Source organism: Nicotiana sylvestris, chromosome 12 (assembly GCF_000393655.2).
Source record: "Nicotiana sylvestris chromosome 12, ASM39365v2, whole genome shotgun sequence".
Taxonomy (NCBI): Eukaryota; Viridiplantae; Streptophyta; class Magnoliopsida; order Solanales; family Solanaceae; genus Nicotiana; species Nicotiana sylvestris.
In genome coordinates, this window is record NC_091068.1 from 163,136,082 (window position 1) to 163,158,318 (window position 22,237).

A 22,237-nucleotide genomic window follows, 5' to 3' on the forward strand; every position below is an offset into this window, starting at 1 on the left:
TGAAACTTTCATTGTGCTTTTTCTCAAGTTTTGTCAAAGACAGACGATCCAGAATAATCTCAATATTGTACTGGAAGTGGCAAGCAAATGCCTGGGCTAGATCATCTCATGTGTACCATCTTCTGTGATCCTGCTGAGTATACCATTCTAGCGCTGATCCACTCAGACTCTGACTGAAATATGCCATTAGCAGCTCGTCTTTCCTGCCAGCTCCCCTCATTTTTCTACAAAAACCTCTCAAATGAGCCACTAGATCATCGTGCCCATCATACAAATCAAACTTAGGCATCTTAAACCCTGCCGGCAATTGCACATCTGGAAATAGACATAGATCTTTGTAAGCCACACTTACTTGACCTCCCAACCCCCGCATGTCCCTGAATGACTGTTCCAAGCTTTTAACTTTCCTGAACATCTCCTCCTGTTCGGGATTTTTAGATGGTTTTTCAGTTTCCGCAGGGAGGTCAAAATGAGGAGTGTAGGAATAGGGTTCGGGAACCTTGAATGTGGGCTCCGGGGGGTAATAGTGGTTGTCGTGAGTCTGGAACAGAGGGTCACAGGAGGATTGGTGTAATGCAGCAGGTGGAGATGCCATAAAAACAAGAGTAATTAGTGGAGGAGGGTGCGGGACTTGTTCGGGTGGTGGAGCTTGTGATGTACAGGAAGTGGTGCCATAGCACTGTTGGTAGAGGGGAAAGGCTGGAGATGAGTTCACAGTGGGAGGTTCCTGGGTTTGAGCCAATGGTGGGATAAAAGTAGGGTTGGCAGGTAAACTGGCGGTGGGTGCCCTTTTGCCCATGCTTGGTACATTTCAGCCATCTGCTGCTTCAGCTTATACAACTCATCTTTCAGATTAACCTCTGATTCCTCAACCTCTTTTGACGGATAGACAATACTTGCCTCAAGTTCCTGGTTGGCCATGTTCAACTTGTTTTTGGACCGGGTGTTGTGGGAGTGAGTTGCCAGAATGCCAATCAAACTAACCACCTGCCTGACTGAATCTCATCAATAACAAACTTGTTAGCGATTAGGGCTTCAAAAGATAGGCAACCACACATTTGAGGAGTGAATGCACCTAAGCAGTTAACCGTTTCTATTATGCATTTGATCGGTTGCTTGCGTCATTTGGGCTTTTCATTATTTCCATTTGCAACTTCTCTTTTATCTCTCTTTTTCTCTTCTTTTTTTCTTTTCTCTCTTTTTTATCTTTTTCTTTCTTTTCCTTCCTTTGCTTGATTTCCTTTACTCTCTCATTTTCCTCTCTTGTTTTGTCATTGTTTCCTTCTCACGGTTTCTTTTTCTGTCTTCCTTTTCCTTTCGCACTTATTTTTTCTCTCCTTTTATTTTCTTTATCTTTTTACTTATCACTCTTTTCTTTCTTTTGGGTTATGGTCAAATCCTATGGAGATTGCCTACGTATTATGACCCCGCATGAATCAGACCAAGCGTAGTTCTGGGAGAGATAAATGTAAAATAAATAACAAAATATTTTGGGATTTTCAATTTTCATAAAAAGCAAACGCTTTGATTACAAAGACTCAACACTAATAGACTCAAAAGAAACTAACAGACTCTGATGAAAGGATGAACTACAGACTCTAAAATAAGCTATCAAAAAAAGAAAGTACAGACTCGAAAACAAATGACAGACTCAAGTAAAAATCACGAATACATCAGTCCCTCCAACCCTGCCTTAGGAACACCAACCAGTCTTGCAGCGGGCCTACTTGCCATGTCATCTTGAAGCCAATAGAGCTACCCCATCATCTGACGAACGAAGATCATTACAGTGGCGAAAAACATGGACCTCGTCATGTCCTTACACGCACTGCACTTCATAGTAATGTAGTCAACAATCCTTCGAACTCTCTCTCTCATAATGCCCTTCTCTTGCAACAGACGGCCAATCTGACAGGATCTAGCCTCTAAGACCTGAGTGGCAGTGTGGTTTTGTTTTTGCAAGTGCCGCAAGTCCTCTTCCAACCGCGCCATCAAGGCGTAACAATGTTCTCTTTCACCCTTAAAATTTTTGGCTTGTTTAGCCATTTCACCCTCGAGGTTGCCAATTGCCTTTTACCAACCTGTGACCCCTCTTTCATATTTTTCTTTCATCTGTTGAATGAAAGTTGCACGCCTTTCGGCACTTTTATCCAACCTTGCTTGTGCTTTTGCTAGTTCAAACTCAGCTTTCTGCAGGTCGTCTTCATAGTCACGTACCTTTTGAGTAAGGTTATAAATGAGCCTTTCATCTTTCCTGCTTCGGCCTGGGGTTCTCGGCTTTAGTTTTCAACTGTCGAACCTGGGCTCTGAGAGATTCATTTTCTCGCACCAATCTTCTCCTCTTACCCTCGGCCTCATGTGCCTGTAAATCATTGTTGAAGGTGACTTTTCTCAACTCTTCTTGTAGATCATGGATGGTGGCCTTATATTCCTTTTCATTCTCCCCCCAGGTTAATCTTTCCCGAATTTTATCATCAAAGGCTTGAACATGAGGCCTTTTGGCGGTCCTCTTGGGCTCTGGCTCGTTATTTACACAAGACATTTTATCAAACCAAGCAGCATAGTTTGGATCTACTTCCCCCTTGGCGATGTCCGGTACCTGAGTGCCATTTTTTATATACCGACAGCTATTCCAATCCTGCTGAACTACAGCCTCGGGCAATGTAGCTTCTGGATGTAACTCTATGACCTGGGTTCTTAGTTCTTCATCTTCGGGAACAATCTGATACCTTCCCAATTGCCTCAAGACCCTCTGCGGTGCATTAACCTCAGGTAGCCCTTGGTAGCAGTCATATATATGGCTTCTGTCCTCGGGAGCCATCCTATAGTCCACTCGATCTGACCTGCGTTGAGAACTTTCAAGTGGGAGACCCATGCTGCAAACCCTTCTAGTGCGTTGTAATCCTTTACCCTCTCTTCGTAGCTAGTGATGAAGTTACCTGGGCTCGAACCATAACTCATGAATCTGGGATGATGGCGAAGGTGCTCGATCACCCACATTTGCAGAAGGATATTACAACCTTCAAAGAATTGAGCCCCTGTTTTGCATAAATTCAGTGCCCGATAAATATCTGTCAGCACGAACGAGGCAAGTGTATGATCTTCTTTGGTAGTGAGGATTTGTGCAATTCTAGCCATACGAATATCCACCGTCCCTTCTCATTTGGAAAAACCATGATCCCCAAGAATGCCAAAATAAATGCGAACCGGCGATGAATTTGCCAAAGGCCCTTGTCTTGTTTCCTACTCAGACCCTTTTCATGCGTTTCAAAACTAGTAGAGTACCCAAACCTGAGGTATAAGAAATGGAAAGCACAACACACGTTGCTCACGCGGCCTTTATTAGTCTGCTTACTAATATTCAGGAGGTCAAGGAACTTGTGCACCAACGGAGCCTTTGGGAATATAAGTTGTTGCTTCCTCAAAGCCCGTCCAAACTCAATGTACCCGGCCATTTCCTCCAAAGTAGGGGTGATATCAAAGTCCGAGAAACGAAAGATATTGTGGACAGGATCCCAGAAAGTTACTAAAGCCTTGATCAGATCTTCCCGTGGTTTAATCTCAAAAATATTTATAAGGGCACCCAATTGCTTTTACACCCATTTCTGACCATCTTCATCTAGATCATTCCACCACATACGCAAGTGCAGCTGAGCCTGTTCCCTGACCACTTCTGGCAGATCCTGGATGGTATTCATTTGTTCCTTTGGAAGGTTAAGGTTAGGGTTGAATCTAGGGGAACTTTTTGTAAACAGGTTTCCGAAGAAAAAAAACAAATCAAAGGACCATGATTTCTTCCCCTATATGCCAATTTTATCCAAATGACTGTTTTTGCAAATGTGGCCCCTTCCCAATTTCACATGAATTTTGAGGCGGGGGAGGATTATTTTATGACACTTCACAAACTCGACCGTTCTTTTAAGAAGATAGCCTTTCGACAACTGAAAAATACTCTAAGGCTATCTCGGCAAGAACGGTCTAAGACATTGCCGAAGCTAGATCAGCTTATTTTGACCAAAAATCCAGACTGTATTCACTTGACTACTGACTCTCTTTTTCTTGTTTTTTTTTCAAAAATAAGGCCAAACCTTATGCAGGTTGCCTACGTATCCCACATCCGGTGAGAATCAGACATGCGTAGTTCGGTCAGTTTTGACACATTTGGAAGAACACATTGTTTGACTCGTCTTGGAATAACTCTTTTCGAAAAAATTTGGCAGAGTTTCGGGATGTTTCAAATACCGGGTTTTTAGAACTGGGCTTTATTTCTTCCCTATATCACTCTTGGTTTTCTCTTTGCTTTATTTTCCTTAGCCGTCAGCATGCAAGCCGAAACAAGTAAATGCTCACATAGCACATAGAATGCTTCAGGATAGTCTGTTATTTCGGGCACACCTGTCCTAGATGGACCCAACCCCTGTGTTGAGTCCCCTAAGTCAAATGAACATGATGCAAATAAACTTTCCTACTAGGGATCCGGCATGAAGCTATGTTTTTCTAGGGTTAAATCCTAGGGTTTTGGTCTAGAGTTGGGGGTACCCGAGCGGACAACTTGGGCCGAAGAGGGGGCGACGTACCGAGAGCACTGAAGTCTACCCGGCCTTGTCGCTTGCCAAGCCTCATTCTATTTGGTATAATTTCTACAGAAAAAGCAGGCCACGCGAACGTGTGCACCATTTTCAGAAGACTCGGAGAGGTGGCATAAGAAAACATTTATATATAATTCAAACAATAATAAAGCGATAAATAGACAACGATTAGCACAAAAGTTTCACGAAATACAGTAATATCAACGATAAATGAAGCTAAGTAAAAATCATTAACAAGCTCGAATTCTTGAACCCTAAACCAGAGATTCTGGGTTCGATCCCCAGCAGAGTCACCAGAGCTGTCACATCTCCTTTTTCCTACCCCGGGAGGTATAAGGGAGTTTTTCCAATTAAAGTGACAATCGAAATGGGATTTATTTCAATTAAAGATTCAGAGTCACCACTTGAGATAATTTGTGGCGTCCCAAGTCACTAGTTCGAATCCCGAATTGAGGAAAATATTGACTCTGTTTACAGTCTGCGAATACAGAAATCCGGGTAAGGAATTCTATTAACCTGGGAGAAGGTGTTAGGCACTCCCAAGTTTCATGGTTCTAGCACGGTCGCTTTTATCATACTTGGCTTATTAAAATTGTTTAATTACTCATTTTAGAAACCTATGTTCATTTACCTTTTTACCGCTTTTAATTAAGAAATTAACCCAAAATGAGTACACGTACGCGTGACTCGTTTCAGGTTAATTTCTTAATTAAAAGTGGTAAAAAGGTAAATGCACATAGGTTCAAAAATGAGTAATTAAACAATTTTAATAAGCCAAGTATGATCAAAGCGACCGTGCAAGAACCACGGAACTCGGGAGTGCCTAACACCTTCTCCCGGGTTAATAAAATTCCTTACCCGAATTTCTGTGTTCGCAGACTATAAATAGAGTCAATATTTTCCTCGATTCGGGATTCGAACCGGTGACTTGGGACGCCATAAATTATCCCAAGTGGCGACTCTGAATCTTTAATTGAAATAAATCCCGTTTCGATTGTCACATTAATTGGAAAAACTCTCTTATACCCCTCGGGGTAGGAAAAGGAGGTGTGACAATCGGGAGGGACTCTAGAGAGATCTTTAGGAAACACTTCTGGAAACTCATTTACAATTGGTACTGACTGGAGAGTGGGGATATAAGCATTTGCATCCTTAACTCGAACCAGGTGATAGATATATCCCTTGGAGATCATCTTTCTGGCTTTAAGATAGGAAATAAACCTACCCCAAAGTGTTACTGCATCACCCTTCCATTATAAGACTGGTTCACCGGGAAATTAAAAACTTACTATTTTGGTTCTACAACCCACTGTGGCATAACATGACTCTAACCAATCCATGCCCATGATCACATCGAAGTCTACCATCCCCAATTCTACTAAGTATGCTACAGTAAGATGATGATGCACTTTGACTGGACATCCCCTATAAATACACCTTGCTATAACTAATTCTCCAACTGGAGTGGACACTTCAAAGGGTTCACACAACTTTTCTGGTTCTATCCTAAATTTCTTAGCAATATATGGGGTTACATAAGATAGGGTGGATCCCGGATCTATAAGAGCATAGACATCAAAAGTGAATATTGTTAGCATACCTGTGACAATATCTCCACACGAGCCTCGGTATCCTGATGGTCTGCTAGTGCATACAAGCGGTTTCAACCACCGCCTGCATTACTAGACTTTGTTGCACTGCGCCCTTGTTGGGCCTGAGAGTTATGAGGGGCTGCTGAATTAGTGGATCGAGCTACATTGCCTCTATTATTCTACTTTGTTGATGGATAATCCCTCAAAAAGTGGCCCTACTGACCGCACCTAAAGCAACCATTTGTGCCTAAACGACACAACCCTGGATTCTTCTTACCACATGTGTTGCAAGTAGGGTACTCAAGGCCTCTGTAGCCTACACTAGTCTGTGTCTGTGAGCCTGCTGCTCTGAAATTTTGGTTTTTCTTGTTAAAAATGGACCTCTAAACCGGTGCACTAGCTGAAGATGGAGCGGGTCCTAATTCTCCTGCTTGAGATTCCCCATGGCTGAAATTTCCTGCAGACTTAGCTCTCTTACTGAATTCCATGTCCTTCTCTTTCTGTAGTCGCTCTTCTTCTTTCAACCTGTCTTCGTTCCCTTGAACAAATGCAACAATCTTAGTGATGGTCATGTCATTATTCTGAGCAGCTATATTAGCATCAACAAACAAATCATCTGAAAGCCCCAACACAAATTGCCTAACTCTGGCCCTCATATCACGTACCATTTCCGGAGCATACTTGTCCAGAGAGACGAACTTGAGGTAGTACTCATTCACACTCATATCATTTTGTCTGAGTCTCTCAAACTCCAAAGCCTTAGCTTCCAAGACCTCAATGGGTAGAAAGTGCTCAAGGAACGCATCCGCAAACTCCTTCCAAGTCGCAGGATTCCCATCCTCCCCTCAAGACTCTTTCATACCAAGTGTTGGAAACATCCTTCAGCTGGTACGCAGCAAGCTCTGCTGCCTCAATGTCTGTAGCATGCATCACTCGAAATATCTTCTGAACCTCATCAATGAAGTTTTGCGGATCCTCATCCTTTTTGGACCCTGTGAAGACGGGAGGTTTCATGTTGAGGAATTCCCTAGACCTGGAACTACCCGACTCATGAACATCACTTGTTCCCTGCCTTTGAGCCTGAGTAGCAACAATCTGGGTGAGCAACTGGATAGCTCCCCTGACATCCATGTCTGAAGCACTTGGCACTAAGCCTAGTGCAACCCCCTGGGCCGGAGTGTCCTCCTCCTGAGCAGCATTAGTTGTGGCCCCCTGTCTAGTAGCTGAGGCCCTCCTAGTGTACTTTCTTTTTGCAGGCATTTTTCTGAAATACGCAATTCACACGGGTTAAAAAGATTCCTGAAAGCATAGCTCTAACTGCACGATCTAGAGTATGAAAGAAATGGAACAATCCTAGATGTCTTGGTAGTCAACTATTTACATGTGTGGCACGTACACGCACATAAAAGAGACCCCACTGGACATGGCTTCATAGACTCCCTAGGACTCTTGAACTTAGGGCTCTGATACCAAGCTTTGTCACGCCCCGAACCATGGTCTGGGCATAACACGACACTCGGTGCCTGACTGCATGTGACCGAGCGAACCAACTGCATGGATGGATCAACATGTGGTATAACTATGAGCTAGAGGTAAATGTAAAACATGATAATCTACTAAAGAGTCTGACTGAAATGTCATAGATGCGGAAAATACTGATAGGTCTACAAGTATAAACAAGTAGCCGACAAGGCTAACACATGAAGGCCTGCTAATATCTGACTGACTGGGTTATAGTCTACGAAGCCTCTAAAGAATACTGAAAATGCTAACTGTCTACCGGGACAAGGTCCCTGGTATACCTTATTAATTGAAATACTATAATGAGTAAAATAAAATAGAGATAAGGCCCCGAAAGGCTGGGTCTCACCAATAGCTGATACAAGATGTCCTAGCAAGAAGAATCGTCAACCTGAAAATCGTTACTTGCATTGCGAGATGCAAGCCCCGAGCAAAAGAGACATACATTTGAATTGTACTGGTATGTAAAATAGCTGAACAAAAGAATTGTAAATACTGAAACTGAATTGCTAACTAATAAACTTATAACTGAACAAGGAAGTAAGGATAAATACTCCCTCTTCTGAACGATGAACAACTTGTTTATCTGATAAACTACGGCCTTAGGCCTAATATATATATATATATATATATATATATGTGTGTGTGTGTGTGTGTGTGTGTGTGTGTGTGTGTATGTGTGTGCACAAGCTACGACCTCAGGCCCAAGTATAAATATACATAGCTACGGCCTCAGGCCCAAAAATGCGTAAAGAATAAACTAAGGCCTCAGGCCCAAATACAGGTATTCAACATTTAGGAATTTAAAACCAGGAACTGAGAATCATATTGCAGTACATGATACTGAAATAATGAGCCATACCAAGTTACATGATACTGTAAAAATGAATACGATTAGACTGAGATGAGTATTCATAAGAAATTGATTTGTCATAACTGAAACTCATAGAATATCGAATGATTATGAGACTATGCCATCTAGAGAATGGAAGTTCTACTACTATTCAAGGAACTAAGGCATAGTTACTTTCTAAGGAAACTGGTAATGGTCATAATGAATGGGACGTAGGGAGAATCATAGACTTTCCCAAACGTAAAGAGTTAGTCTTACATACCTTAACTTCCTTCCCTTGAGCGTAATACAACATTTGTCAACCCTTTCAATTTTAATCTATAGAAATACAAGTCAAAGGAATTCCATATTAGTTATGGTGCTCATGTTTTGGTCACTTAAGCATTTTATCAAACACTTGGTGAAAATAAAGCTTCATAGTCCTTATTAATGGTGTCTCTACACCCAACAACCCATTCTCTTGTTCCTAGATAAATTCTAAAGTCTCAAATGATTATATCAACATTATTCTTCATCACCCATAAGGTAAGCAACACCCTTAACCAATAATCAACACTCAACACCCCAACCCAATAATCGTTCATGCTTTTCTATCAAACCCATCAACTCATATCTCATGAACTAGGGTTTATAATCATTAAACCAATGCTAGAATCAATTAGAGGGTGAAGACATTACCTTTTTGAAGTTCAAACCCTTTGAATTCGAGTTTTAGGCTTCCTTCTCTCAACAATGATGTCCCAATCGAATATCTAATGATATGCAGGGTTTACCCATGTTAATAAGATGTTGGAAAATTGAAACTAAGTTAGAATCACCATTAAAACTTACCTTGGGTGGTGGAGGGACCCTTAAGGAGTTAGGTTTTGAGAGCTTTACTTTCTAGAGCAAGTTTTCTTGTTTTAGGTCTGTGGAGGACGAAATAGGGCTAAAACAACGACTTCCCAAGTCGTCCACCGCATCCCGGTTGGTGCGACCGTGGTACCGACCATGGTAAATCGTTGGGACATTGCCTCACCACCGCGGTCGCGGTAAAAACGCAGCAGGACCATGGTGGTTGCACACCATTCTGTAAAACGGGCATAACGTTTTGCACAGAGTTCCATATGGGCTCCAAAATATATCTTTGGAAAGCTATTTCAAATTCCTACAACTTTCATGCTTTGCATTTTTCCCAATTTCTTACACACTTTCACTAAACCCTGCTGGAAGACAGACCTTCTGCAAAACTTAGTCGATTTTGTCAAATCTTATGCACCTCACTTTCCATCTTGATTTTGAAACAACTATTTTCACCCATAATCATCCCGATGGGACTTCACATGTTCAAAATATATCCTTACTACTCCTTTAGCTCATTCATACCTAAGCCGAATTTACGGGGTGTTACAATTTGACAACGCAAAGCCTGAGAAGTTTTGTAGTAAAAATGAGATCACTCACAACCTCTAAGCACCAAGGACTCCACAGCAAAATGGTATTGTTGAAAGAAAGAACAAAACTCTGGAAGAGATGGCACGGACAATGCTCATTGACAGTGGAATCGCCAAAATTCTGGGCAGAAGCAATAAACACTGCTTACTACTTGGTGAACAGGTGTACGATCAGGTCCCCCCTTTAACAAAACCCTCCTTGAGCTACTCAGCGGAAGAAATCCAAAAGATAATTCATCTGAGAATCTTTGGATGCAAGCTGTATGATCTCAACAATGGGAAGGACCAACTTAGGAAGTCTGATGCAAAAATGGTGAAGGAATCCTTCTGAGATATCCCTCTAAAAGGCAAAGTCTACAAAGTCTGCAACAAAAGGACACAATGTGTGGAAGAAAGTGGTCATGAGCTATTCGACAAGACTCCTTCTTCTAACAAAGGAGGAAACGGTGATGCTCAAGATGACAAACCACTTTTGGCTCTCGTGAAATATCTAAAGTTTCAATGGCAAGGGAATATGATGAGTCAGATGAAAGAGACAGAGTTGGAGCCAACCTGGTACTTCAATTATTATCAACTGAAGCAGGAGTTATAGTGCAAAAGACTCCACAAGTAGCAGAACAAGGAGTGCAGGAAAATCCACTTAAACTACCCAGTTCCTCTACCAATCAAACCTCAGTCCTCATTTGGAAACACAATAGCTCCCATCCACTCGATAACATAATCACCCCCCCCCCCTTGATTTTGGATTCATACAAGATAAAAAGCCGAAAATCCCTAGTCCTTTCTGTATTTCCATCCCAGATAGAACTCAAAATCAAATCCCAAGGAATTTCTCTTGAAGGCGGCCAAAAGAATTCTGAGATACCTTAAAGGAACACAGGACCTGGTCATGTATTACCCCTCAGGTGACAGTTGCAGTCTCATTTGGTATGTTGATGCTGACTATGCAGGTTATTTTGTTGATAGGAAAAACACATCTGTAATGACTCCTTCTATTGTATCATGCTTAATCTTATGGGGTGCAAGGAAATACAACACAACGGTTCTCTCAACAGCTGAGTGAGGAATCACTTTGAAGGAAAGAGGGTGAAGCTGGGTCTATTAAAGCTAAATTGAGAACCTGATACCTCATCATTTGGCTATGAAAATCTCCTTCAGGTAAAACTAACTAAAGTATTTTCTGACCAAGACTAACTCACATCGATACAGTTGTAGGTAAACACACATGACGATCATAGAAGCTAAAAGTACAATGACGAACTGCAAAAGAAGAGCTGTTAAAATCTTTTTCAAGAAACATTCAGGAATCAGGTTCCTGTACCACAGGTTAGTAGTAATATGTTGTCTTTGCATGCCTTCTTAAAAGGTTAACAAAATTAATTCAACTGTCACATCATCTGACTTTTCAAAGTCTGCATGTCATGTCTTGTCTTTCAAATCCCTTCACCTTCTTTGCACGATAAAGTTTTCCCACAAACCTACCTCCGTTTTCAAGACCCTTCAGAACTTGTTTCTCTCTCTCTCTCCTCCTCATCATCATTAGCCCTTCTTTCCATAAAGCTCTCCTTTTCCCTCACAGCAAGTCATGAACCTTCATCTCTTTTGTAACTATTTGATCCTCTCCTAACTTCTCTCTCACTCACCTTCCCTACCAAATACTCTTACAATGGCTATCGAACAAACGCTTCCTTCTCCCACCATTAACACCACTCCCACTTCCCTATCTTCTTTAAAGTCATCTCCAAAAATTCACTCTTCCACTTTTCCTATTGTTTTTTTTCTCCGTCAAACTCTATCTTCATTCCATGTGTTGAAAACCCCATGTCTCCTCCTTCTTCTGACCTCACCAAAGAACACTCAGGAAGTGTTACCTCTCAGGTGTCAGAGGTCTCTTAGGATGACCTTGATTAGTATCTGAGCTCCTCCATTTTAGACTCAGTGGCTCTCATAGAGTCAACTGAAAAGGAAGCAGCGCACAATATCATGGCTATCATTGCTAAGAGTATTTTGAATGAAAGAGCCTATCTCTTGTCTGAGTATCAGGGGGAAGAAACTTCATTCCTACGCGATGAAAGAACTACGATACTCTTCGAGTCTCCAGTCCATGAAATAGTCACAGAAAAACCTGTTGGAGGACCTGACTCTTTTCTAGTTAAATTAACTCAAGAACCTCCTATTTATCCTAAGCCCTTAGATTCCTCTCCCAAATCACCCACTACTAGGTTGCAGTAGAGAGAGGCTTTTGAGTCTACCTTGCAGAAAGGAAAAATGAGTGTTAAGACAAAGAAGAAAGGTTGATGAAACAAGGGGAGTTTGTGACTGACAAAATCATTCCAATGGGTGAGGTTGACAAAGATGCTCTAGAGGAACCTAGTTCCTCAGTAAAACAATTTACAAAAACCCATAATTTTGTGGATGAAGCTTCCGATGAAGCCATTGAAAAACAAAATGGAACATTTGTGAAGGGTAGCAGTAAGTCTGAAAAGAGTGTAGGAGATATTGTAGGGTTTGTAAGTTGGAAAGGGAATTCTATTGAAAGATCTACAAAACGAAAAAGGGAAACTGTAATAGAACCTGGTTCTCTGAAGGTCATACCTAGTGATAGTGGTCCCTGGCAGGAGAGATTGAGAACTCAGAAAGTCTTGTGGGGTCATATTTTTGATCCGGTGATCTCATAGATGGCAGGTATGAGGCAAGTTTTGGAGATGGTAGAATTTCAGCAATGGAAGCATTTGTTTCAGGAGGATATGCCTAAGGTGTACAAAGATGCAATCCAAAATTTCTACGCATCTCTTTTTACTATTGAGGGGGATTATATTTGTGTGTTGGTAAATGGAGTAGACATTGTGCTTGATGCTTCAGCATTGGGGAAGGTTCTCAAAATTCCATGTGAAGGAACATCCTCAGTCAAGGGTGTATGTAGTGCTAACTTTAGGAGAACTATCATGAAAGAGCAAGCAGTTCAACAGGGGGAACAGGTGCTTAAGAAGGTACTACTTCCTGAGTATCAGCTTCTTTTTGAGCTGGTCAATAAGGTGTTTTTACTTCGTGTTGAGAGGCGGTCTATCACTACAAAGTCTGATCTGGTCTTAATGGAGGCTCTTGATGAGTTTGTCCCGATCAATCTACCAGCAATCATGATAGACCATATGCAAAAGGTGGCAAATTTTAAGGGTGGCAATCATGGGCTCCCATATGGTTTTCTCCTCACTCGAGGGTTTGAGTTCAACAAGGTTCCTTTGGATAATCCCAAAGTGGGCACACACAAGCAAACCTTCTCCAAAACCACTCTGGAAGAATGTGAGTGCGTAAAAAAGGTTGGTGGAAGCATCTCGATCATTTCTCAGCTAATCAATGCTCAAAATGCTGCTTCATAAGAGATCAGGGGATTGAGGGCTCTGAATGCCATACTGGAAACTCAGCTCAGTCAAGCTGGTAGAGGACCTGGTTCCGTTAAACCCACAAATGAATAAGTTGCCCGCTTGACAAAAGAAAATGTTGAGCTTCATGCAAAACTGCTTGAAGAGCAGTTGTCTGCAAATGCCCATCTGGATCTGGTTCTCAAAACTCTTGCTGCCTCTCTCTCCAAGTCTCTCTCTTCTAGTGCCCCTTAGAAATCTCTCAGTGACTAGTTATCTTTTGTTATGATGTTTTGTGGCTGCTGTTTCTATTTATGTTGGTCTTTTTGCTGATGGCATGTTGGACTTCACCATTACTGCTCCTGTTTTGCTCTGTCTATTGTTTATATCAATGAAACAGCTCTTCTTTTTTGCTTCTACAATGCTGTTTTCCTTTGTCTTCTCTTTTCTGTCATGTTGTGGGCACAAATGTGGCATGAGTTGGCTTGCCTGTTTGTGTATTTTTAATGATGCAAAAAGGGGGAAGTATAGTAGTATAATATAGCCTAGTATTAAAAATGCCAATGAACATTGATTGAGACAGGGGGATCTGATTAAGGGGGAATCAAAAGCAAAAGGTCAGGGGGAACTTGTGAAGTTCCTGTTACCTCATCTGGTCATTTTCGCTAAGGGGAACTTGTGAAGTTCCTGTTACCTCATCTGGTCATTTTCGCTCTAATAAACATTATTTGTGCCTAAGTTTGTCATCATCAAAAAGGGGGAAATTGATGATCTTTTAATGTCCTTACCTTATGTTTTGATGATCTAACAAACATAATGTTAAGAACTAGATAAGGGAACCTGACAAGTCTGAACAAATGAACAAAGTCCAGCCTGAACTATGAACTGATGCAAATAAAGAGCAAAAAGGAACAAGACAGGAACCTGATCCCTTGGTGTTCTGTGACAGATGTACAAGTCAACTATACATCTGGAAAGCAATTACAAGAAGTGACTGTCTGCTACTGTACACGTGACAGTGCAGCAGACAGTGCAGCGGTCACTTCCCATTGGGAAGAGATTTGTACCAACCAAGAATTGACATCATCCTTGTGATGTCATTGTAGTATAACAACATGGTGCAAGGCACCAGATATTAACTTGAGCATTTAGTGATATTCTCTCTAGCACTAAAGAGTTGATCAAGTATTGAAGTCACTGGTGCATCAAGAACAAGAAGATAACTCCACTAAATGATCAGTTTCATAATGAGTCTATGTGTATCCGTAGTTGAGTTGTAATCTTGTTATTTGTTCTTCATTGTAACTCCTATCTTACTTTCTTAGAAGCGGTGCTTTAGGAAACTCAAAATCATAAACTTTCTGAGATTGTGTTGTAACTAGAGTTAGTCATAAGTCAAAGTCTTTGTAACTAGTGAGTGACAAAATGGCTTGTGGTAAGTGTAGCACAAGTTAGTTAAGTTGAAATCTTTGTAATGGAGTCATTACAAAGTGGCTTGTAATAGTGTAATTACAAGTTATTGAAGTTGAAAGCCTACAAGTGTAGGTCGTGGTTTTTGTCCCCTTGAGTAGGATTTTTCCACGTAAGAATCCCGTGTCTCTCTTACTTACTGTTTCATTAGAATTCTCAGTGGAAACTCATATAGAAGCAGGTACTACATAGTTCGGTGGACTCATATAAACTAGCACTTCAAACTTCCATCCATGTCCCGTTTTCCTCCCTTTGCCAACGCGACTAAGTCCATGAAACCACATTTTGAAATGGCGTTAATGTCTCTTATTCCGCCTATTACTTTCATGATTACTGATAGAGCTCTCAGCTGGACTTTAGACTCTGCAAACAAATTTGATATCCCAAGGCTCTCCTATCATACAATGAGCCCATTTTCCACGTGCATGGGACGTTCCTCCTGTGCACTTCTTCGGATAGAATTGTCCGACAATGAGCCTTTTACAGTCCCTGACTTCCCCTAGATTAAACTCACCCGAAAAGATTTTGATTCACCCCTCAGAGAGCGTGAACAAAAGGGCCCCTTTTTCCAGTTTGTTATGGAGTCAATCATTGCTACCTCGAAAAGTTATGGTGTTCTTTTTAACAACTTTTATGAGCTCGAATCTATTTATGTAGACTACTTTAATACTAGATGTAGTCCTAGCATGGTGCATTGGACCATCTTGTGAGCAACAAAAAGCACAATTAGTGAAACCAGCTTCGCACATCATGAAATGGCTTGACGAAATGCTACAACAAGGGAAGCTAGTTTTGTACGTGGCATTCGGGACCCAAGCACAGATATCACCTGAACAATTCAAGGAAATTAAAATTGAGTTGGAGAAATCCCAAGTCAATTTCTTGTGGGTTGTCAGGAGAAATACTATAGCTGATGAAGTTAACGATAGAGTAGGGTTTGATTTTAAAGATAGAGTGAAGAATAGGGGACTGGTGGTGACAGAGTGGGTTGATCAAATCGAAATCCTGAGTCACGAGAGCGTTCAAGGGTTTTTAAGCCATTGTGGTTGGAACTCGATAATAGAGAGCATATGCGCAAATGTTCCAATACTAGCATGGCCTATGATGGGGAACAACATCTAAACGCTAGACTGGTAGTGGAGGAAATCAAGATTGGGATAAGAGTTGAGACATGCGATGAGTCAGTGAGAGGGTTTGTGAATTGGGAAGGTTTGGAAAAGCCGACAAGGGAGTTGATGGAAGGAGTGAAAGGTAAAGAGGTAAGGAACAAAGTGAAGGAATTAGGGAAGCTGCCACTAATGCTGTAAAACAAGGTGGATCATCTTGGAAAGCATTGAATGACCTGATTCTTGGAGTTAACACGGGTGTGATCAGTTGTCATGTTTTTCTTGTTGAATTTGTTAACAAATAAATTTGTGTTGTACGTATTGTATTTTAATGTTTTTCTTTTTACCTGTGCCCATTTTATAATTTGTTAAAATGGTTTGATGACCCTTTGGATTCATTAGCATTAATTTATACTTTACCCAGAATTGAAGCTTGCTATCAATCCAATCCAGTATTTTAAAAGGCGTTTCTGGGGCGATTACCGGGGCTAACCTTAGGGCGGGCGTTGTAAAAACGTAGAGGGGCGAACGCGAAGCGTAAGTCCAAGTGTTCTGGGCGTACACCTGGGTGTTGAACGAGTTTTTTCTTTGGGACATGAGCAAGTTCTCTCTAAACTAGAATAAAAATTGCTAAATAAGTCCTTAATTTAATACCAGGAAAAGACACAAAAGCCATCTTGTTATTAAATTTTAAAAAATCAAAAAAACTTAAAAGCCAAAAGATTTCCTTAATTCTTAGTCTTAATTTTTATTCTTTCTTTTCCTCTTCTACCGAGTGAAAGAAAAATTATCAATTTGTAAACGACAAAGCAAAAATGTATCATCCTTCGTTACTTGCTCTTGTCTAGACACTTCTGGTTGCAGATTCTTTCTTTATTTTTCTTTCTTTTCAAGTTAGTTATATATTTACTGTCTTTTTTTAAAAAAAAAATGTGTGATTAGCGTTTTTTAGATGAAGCAGTTCTCATAAGTTTTTTTTAGTAAATTGCTTATTCTGATTACCATATTAAAAATTAAACTTGAACTGTCTAAATGAAAAAATGGTGTAAATTTTTGGTGTTTCCATATATATATATATATTCAACTTTTTTCGAAATTACATTCATTAAAACATAAAATCCCGTTATACTACGCCAAACTAAAAAGGTTCGTCAGTGTTATTGCTTGCTTCATGCAAAAGAGAAGGCAAAAGTAAATTGAAATAGATATATGAAATAATTATACAACTTCTCCCAAAATAAGAAATTAAAGTTTACAAACAACAATAATTAGTTAAGTAGATCACGCATAATATATAGCTTGGGGAAATGGCCTTTAACTCATTCCTGTGGCAGAACAACCGGAGAAGCAAACTCTAGGAGCTCTTTGTTACTCTCAAATATTAACATATCAGCTTCTGTCAAGGTGATTAGTGCATCTATCCCTTTTCCATTGGGAGAATCCAAGAAAATGAAGTGATTCTTCATCGAATTTGTTGCTAGGGTCACTCTTACCGGCTTACCCCACCCAAAATCAATGTTATATAACCCAAAATTGCACCAGTGCTGCACATATAAAAATCAACTTTATTCTTCTCTGATTTATTTGTTGTCCCTTTGATTCTTTCAAGAACATGTGAGGCGAGCTGATTTGGATCGTTCAACTTTTCTTGAAGATGTGTTTTAGCTTTTCTTAGTTGAGCAACAAATTGGGGCAATTGTATCTCATCTTCCTTCAATGCTAGTGAGCTAAAGAAACACAAGACATTTCCAATGGTGTTTAAGGGCAATGAGGGGCGAAAATTCATATATGTAACAATATAGATGGTTGGAACATGCCTAAATTCGCCATGATATTGCCGCTCCACATTTATGAAGCAGTGCTGTGGCAACTTCAACACGAGTTGGATTCTGCACATGTGAATTCATTGCAACAATATCCTTGAGTCTGTCCAAACTAGAGGATTAGAAATGGTAGATTCTTGACACGCGTCGTTGAGGTTCACGAACAATATCGGGTACAACTGGAAGATCATCGATTGGTGGGAAGAAAGAATGTACATCAAATTGAGTAGATGGTTCGAAATCCAACTCATGTCGAACTGTAGCAGCCCAATCCTTAAGGAACTTACAGAGGCTATATCCATCAGCAATCTTGTGTGAAAGGCATACACTGACTGCTATTCCACCAGAATCGAAATGGCTTAATTGAACCACCAGTGGAATTCGGCCAAAGGAACTAGTCCAAGGCAAATCAGGTGGGAAGACAATATTTATAGCATCATTATAGGTGTGGTCGAGAACTTCAGACATTGGACAACTGATTCGCACATTGAGAAACTCAGCACCTGTGTCGTTGCAGTCGACATATTTAATATCCATGATTGTTCCGGCAAAGGGATAATAAGAGGACAATACTTTTGAAAGGGAGTTTTCAAGAATTTGGCTTATGTTATTTGCAGGTTTGGAGTAGAAGTTGGCAATTGGAACGTATGCAGAAGTGGCTATTTGATCAATGAAATAAAGACTGTGACGACTAAGGGAAGAAGGGGTCGGGGAGGAGGGCTTGATCATCTTTCTGTAAAGAATCGTTGATTCAACCATATCTAATTTATTTCAGCTCTTAATTTGTTCTGTACAATAGGTGTTTTTCGAAGAGCCTCTTGCACTTCCACATTTATGTATATACAGAGAGCATTAGATAAATAATTAAGTAGGGTTGTAACCATCTAATTAGCTCAGCAGAATAATTAATTTATTACCCGGAGAAAACGAACTGCACGTTCTCTAGTAGTTCTACACCCACTCTTTCTATATTATAATTTTTAAAATGAGTTGCATCTACTGGTTACTTCTGGATTAATGTTGCCTTTGAAATCCATATGTTATTTTGACTTTGAATTTAATTTTTCAGTTACAGCAGGAAAAAAAGGATATGGGTGAATCCCAACATTAATACTCTCACCGATCACTTTTACTTATCCACCTTAGATTTTTCACGCCCCTTAACAAATAATAATTGTAATATCTACTTTACCTTATAATCCCTTATAATGATAATATTTTAAAGAGTATTGGGAAATAATTTTGAAAATTAATAGTTAATGATAAGGGTAAAACAAGAAAAAAAAAATTGTCTTTCTCTTGATTTGCTAAAATGAATAAGTAAAAGTGAAAATGTATTTTTAAAATAGTGAACAAGTAAAAACGAATTAGGAGTAGTAATTCTGATACTGACGCAGATATATGTATGTTCAAATTTATAAAGAGACAATTTCAAGTTCATTAATTATGATCCATGTGAATTGAGATTGGAGTTTCCATGTTGACTTGGCCCTGTCCTCTCTTTCTCGCACATCATTCATTATTAATGGAACTCTTTCCCTTACAATATATAATGCTATCAAGATTGTCAATCTGTTTCATTTAAACAATACACATATCTACGCCACTATCGATCACGTTGAAAAAAATTTAATTATTACGTAATATGGGATTCACCTGGATCCTTCTTTTCTTCTGTAACTTAAAAAAATTAATTCCAAGCAAAAGCAAGACATAATGATTTGTACATAAGTGTGGAAGTACAAGGGGCTCTTCAAAAAAGGACCTATTGTATTTGTACAAAACAAATTAAGATCTGAAATAAATTAGATATGGTTGAATCAATGATTCTTTCCAGAAAGATGATCAAGCCCTCCTCACTACTAAAAAACAGTAAATTTGCGACCGTCAAATTAGTCGAAAATTGTGTTTTTCTGACGGATTTCCGATTGAAAGTGTTAGTCTGAAAATACGTGGTCACAATATATTTGCGACAGAATCAGTCAAAATTTTGCGATGGATTCAATCGCCAATTGAAAAATACGGGGACATTTGAATTTAAGCGATTTGCGACCGAATCAGTCGCTAAAATTTGCGACTGATTCGGTCGCTAAAATTTGCGACTGATTTAGTCGCTGACCAGAAATAAAAAAATAAATACAAATTAAAAGTCTCGACCGATTCCGTCGGAAAATTTAAAAATAAAATTAATTTTTAATTAATTATTCTGACTGAAACAGTGGTACATATTGAATTATTAATTAATTAAAAAATTCAGAAATTCTGCATTTGCGACGGATTTAGTCGCAAATTTTTATCAAATTTTGTTAGAAATTTTCAAGTTGCGACTGAATCAGTCGTAAATATGGGTAATTCTTGGTGAAATTTGCGACTGATTCAGTCGCAAATCTAGGCATTTTTAAGCAGAATCATGCTATATTTCTAATTACACACCTGCCAAATAAAACAACCAACCAACCACCTAACATTTAACCAAAAACCTAATATAACAATAAAAAATTCAATATTTACTACAAAATGAACAATAACATTTATAACAATTCAACCAACTAATGAAACAACCAACTATCAAACATGTCTCTAACTTCAACTCTAAAATATTCAAATGGTCTATTCAGAATCAGTCTCATCCTCGGACTCAGAGTACTCTATTGCATCTTCTTTCTTACTTTATTTTTTAAAATAATATTTGGATCAAAGCCTAAGTTGCTTGAATTTCTTGCGACATTTGATCCACTTTTTAATGCAAAGTGTAGACATGTGATTTTTGACCCTCCCTAGGATTTTATATATTTTAGCGTGTAAATATTTAGTTTAGGCCTAATATAGCTATTTCAACTAATTTTGACTCTTTTACTTTATTTTGTTACAAGAAAAATGAAAATCACAAAAAATATTTTAGTTTATTTATTTTTCATAAATTTTTTTAAAAAAATAATAAAAATGGTACCTTATTTTTATCTTTATATAATTTTGAAAACACAAAAATAGTTTCATGTTTAGTTTAATTAATTAGGATTAGCTTTGGATTGTGTAGTATTTTTATCTTATTTTAAAATGAGTCAATTAAGGTGTTAGATCATAATTTTAAGAGGTTTAGAGCCCAGTTCTTGGCCCAATTTGGATTAGTCCATTAAGCCTAGAGACCCTTCTAGACTCTTCTTTGGAAAAAAAAAACAAATAAAGAAGACCCTAAGGACTTAACACAAAAGACTCAGGGACTAATGGGCAAAATACACAAAAATATACCTAAACCTAGACTCTAACTATAAATTAATGCTTAAAAAAATCTAAAAGTGGAAAAAGAACGCATATACATAGAAAAAGCTGCGCAGCAAATACAGGACTCCTCCCCCTTTCGGATCGTCTTCTTCACAGACCCCCCGCCCCCTTGACCTCATCCTTCATCATCATCCACCGATACCAAACGACCGAAGACCCTCCCGTCATCGCCTCCTACACAAAACCAGCGAGAACGGACCCTCCAATCTCTCTCGATCTCTAAGAACGACGAGCAGTAGCGGACCCCTCCCATCGCCGGAAATTCGAAAACAGCCCGACCTTCTCCCAACTCCCTCACCTCGTCTCACCTCGCCGCTGTCCACTCCGCCAACGACCCCATATCCGGCGAGCTTCACCCTCACGCACACACACATAGACGGAACAACAGTGTGACCTCCTCGTTCAATACGTCCTTTGGCTGTTTCACTCTCAGATCTGTTGATCTTCCTTGGTTTGCTGTTTTCACCCCCACTGTCGTTACTTCTTCTTCCGTTTGCCATTAGCTATGCCACTTTCGGATAGGATTATGAAACTCAGCTACAAAGCACACTAAATGGTATGGAGCAGATCCAAATCGCTAGTCACTGTTGCAATCCGTTGATTTCATTATTTGGTTTAATTCGAGTTTTCTGGCGAGTTCCGAGTTCGCCGAAGGTCGTAATCTGAGGTTGCCGATGGGGTTTTCCGGCCAAGTTCCGGGTTTAGTTCCTATTCACACAGTGTTATTGCAATCGGAAAGGCCATCATTTTAAGGTCCATCTTTAACCTTGTTTTTTCTAAAGTGTTCTGTTTGTTGCTTTATCTCATATGGTTAAGAATGTTGAATGACTTTTTCATTGTTAGTTGCATACTGTGACTGAAACGAATTAGTTCGTTAAATTAAGTTAATTTCTTGAAATTCGATGATAGCACATATCTATCTGCTTGATTAAGCTATTTTAAGGACCTTTAATTAGGGACAAATCCTTACACCTTTGGAACATTGACGTGGCATTATGTTGCTTGATATAGGGGTTCGAATTGATTTGGGTAGTTAAAAGGATGATGGAAATATTGCATTTGTCATTTTAATTATTTTATTTTACTTGCTCGATCCGTTAGTAGCATGTTTAGGCCGAAGTTGTGTAGGCAAACTTTAGGAGCGTAAATGAATAAATCGTGACTACGGGTACGGTTTTCGTGACGTAGTTGCGACACTCAATTTCGAAT

The 22,237-nt window shown here is 39.6% G+C and overlaps 1 protein-coding gene and 1 pseudogene across 1 annotated transcript; one reads left to right on the forward strand and one right to left on the reverse strand.

The window, feature by feature from the left end:
- Window positions 1-15,050: 15,050 nt before the first annotated feature.
- Window positions 15,051-16,228, forward strand: LOC104231588 (UDP-glycosyltransferase 90A1-like; annotated as a pseudogene).
- Window positions 16,229-17,242: 1,014 nt separating this feature from the next.
- On the reverse strand, window positions 17,243-18,505 carry LOC104231587 (acylsugar acyltransferase 3-like). Its single transcript, XM_009784594.2, has 3 exons — window positions 17,912-18,505; window positions 17,762-17,812; window positions 17,243-17,467 (listed from the first exon to the last, which is right to left on the reverse strand). The coding sequence occupies exons 1-3, from the start codon at window positions 18,503-18,505 to the stop codon at window positions 17,243-17,245; spliced, it is 870 nt and encodes a 289-aa protein (XP_009782896.2).
- Window positions 18,506-22,237: the final 3,732 nt, after the last annotated feature.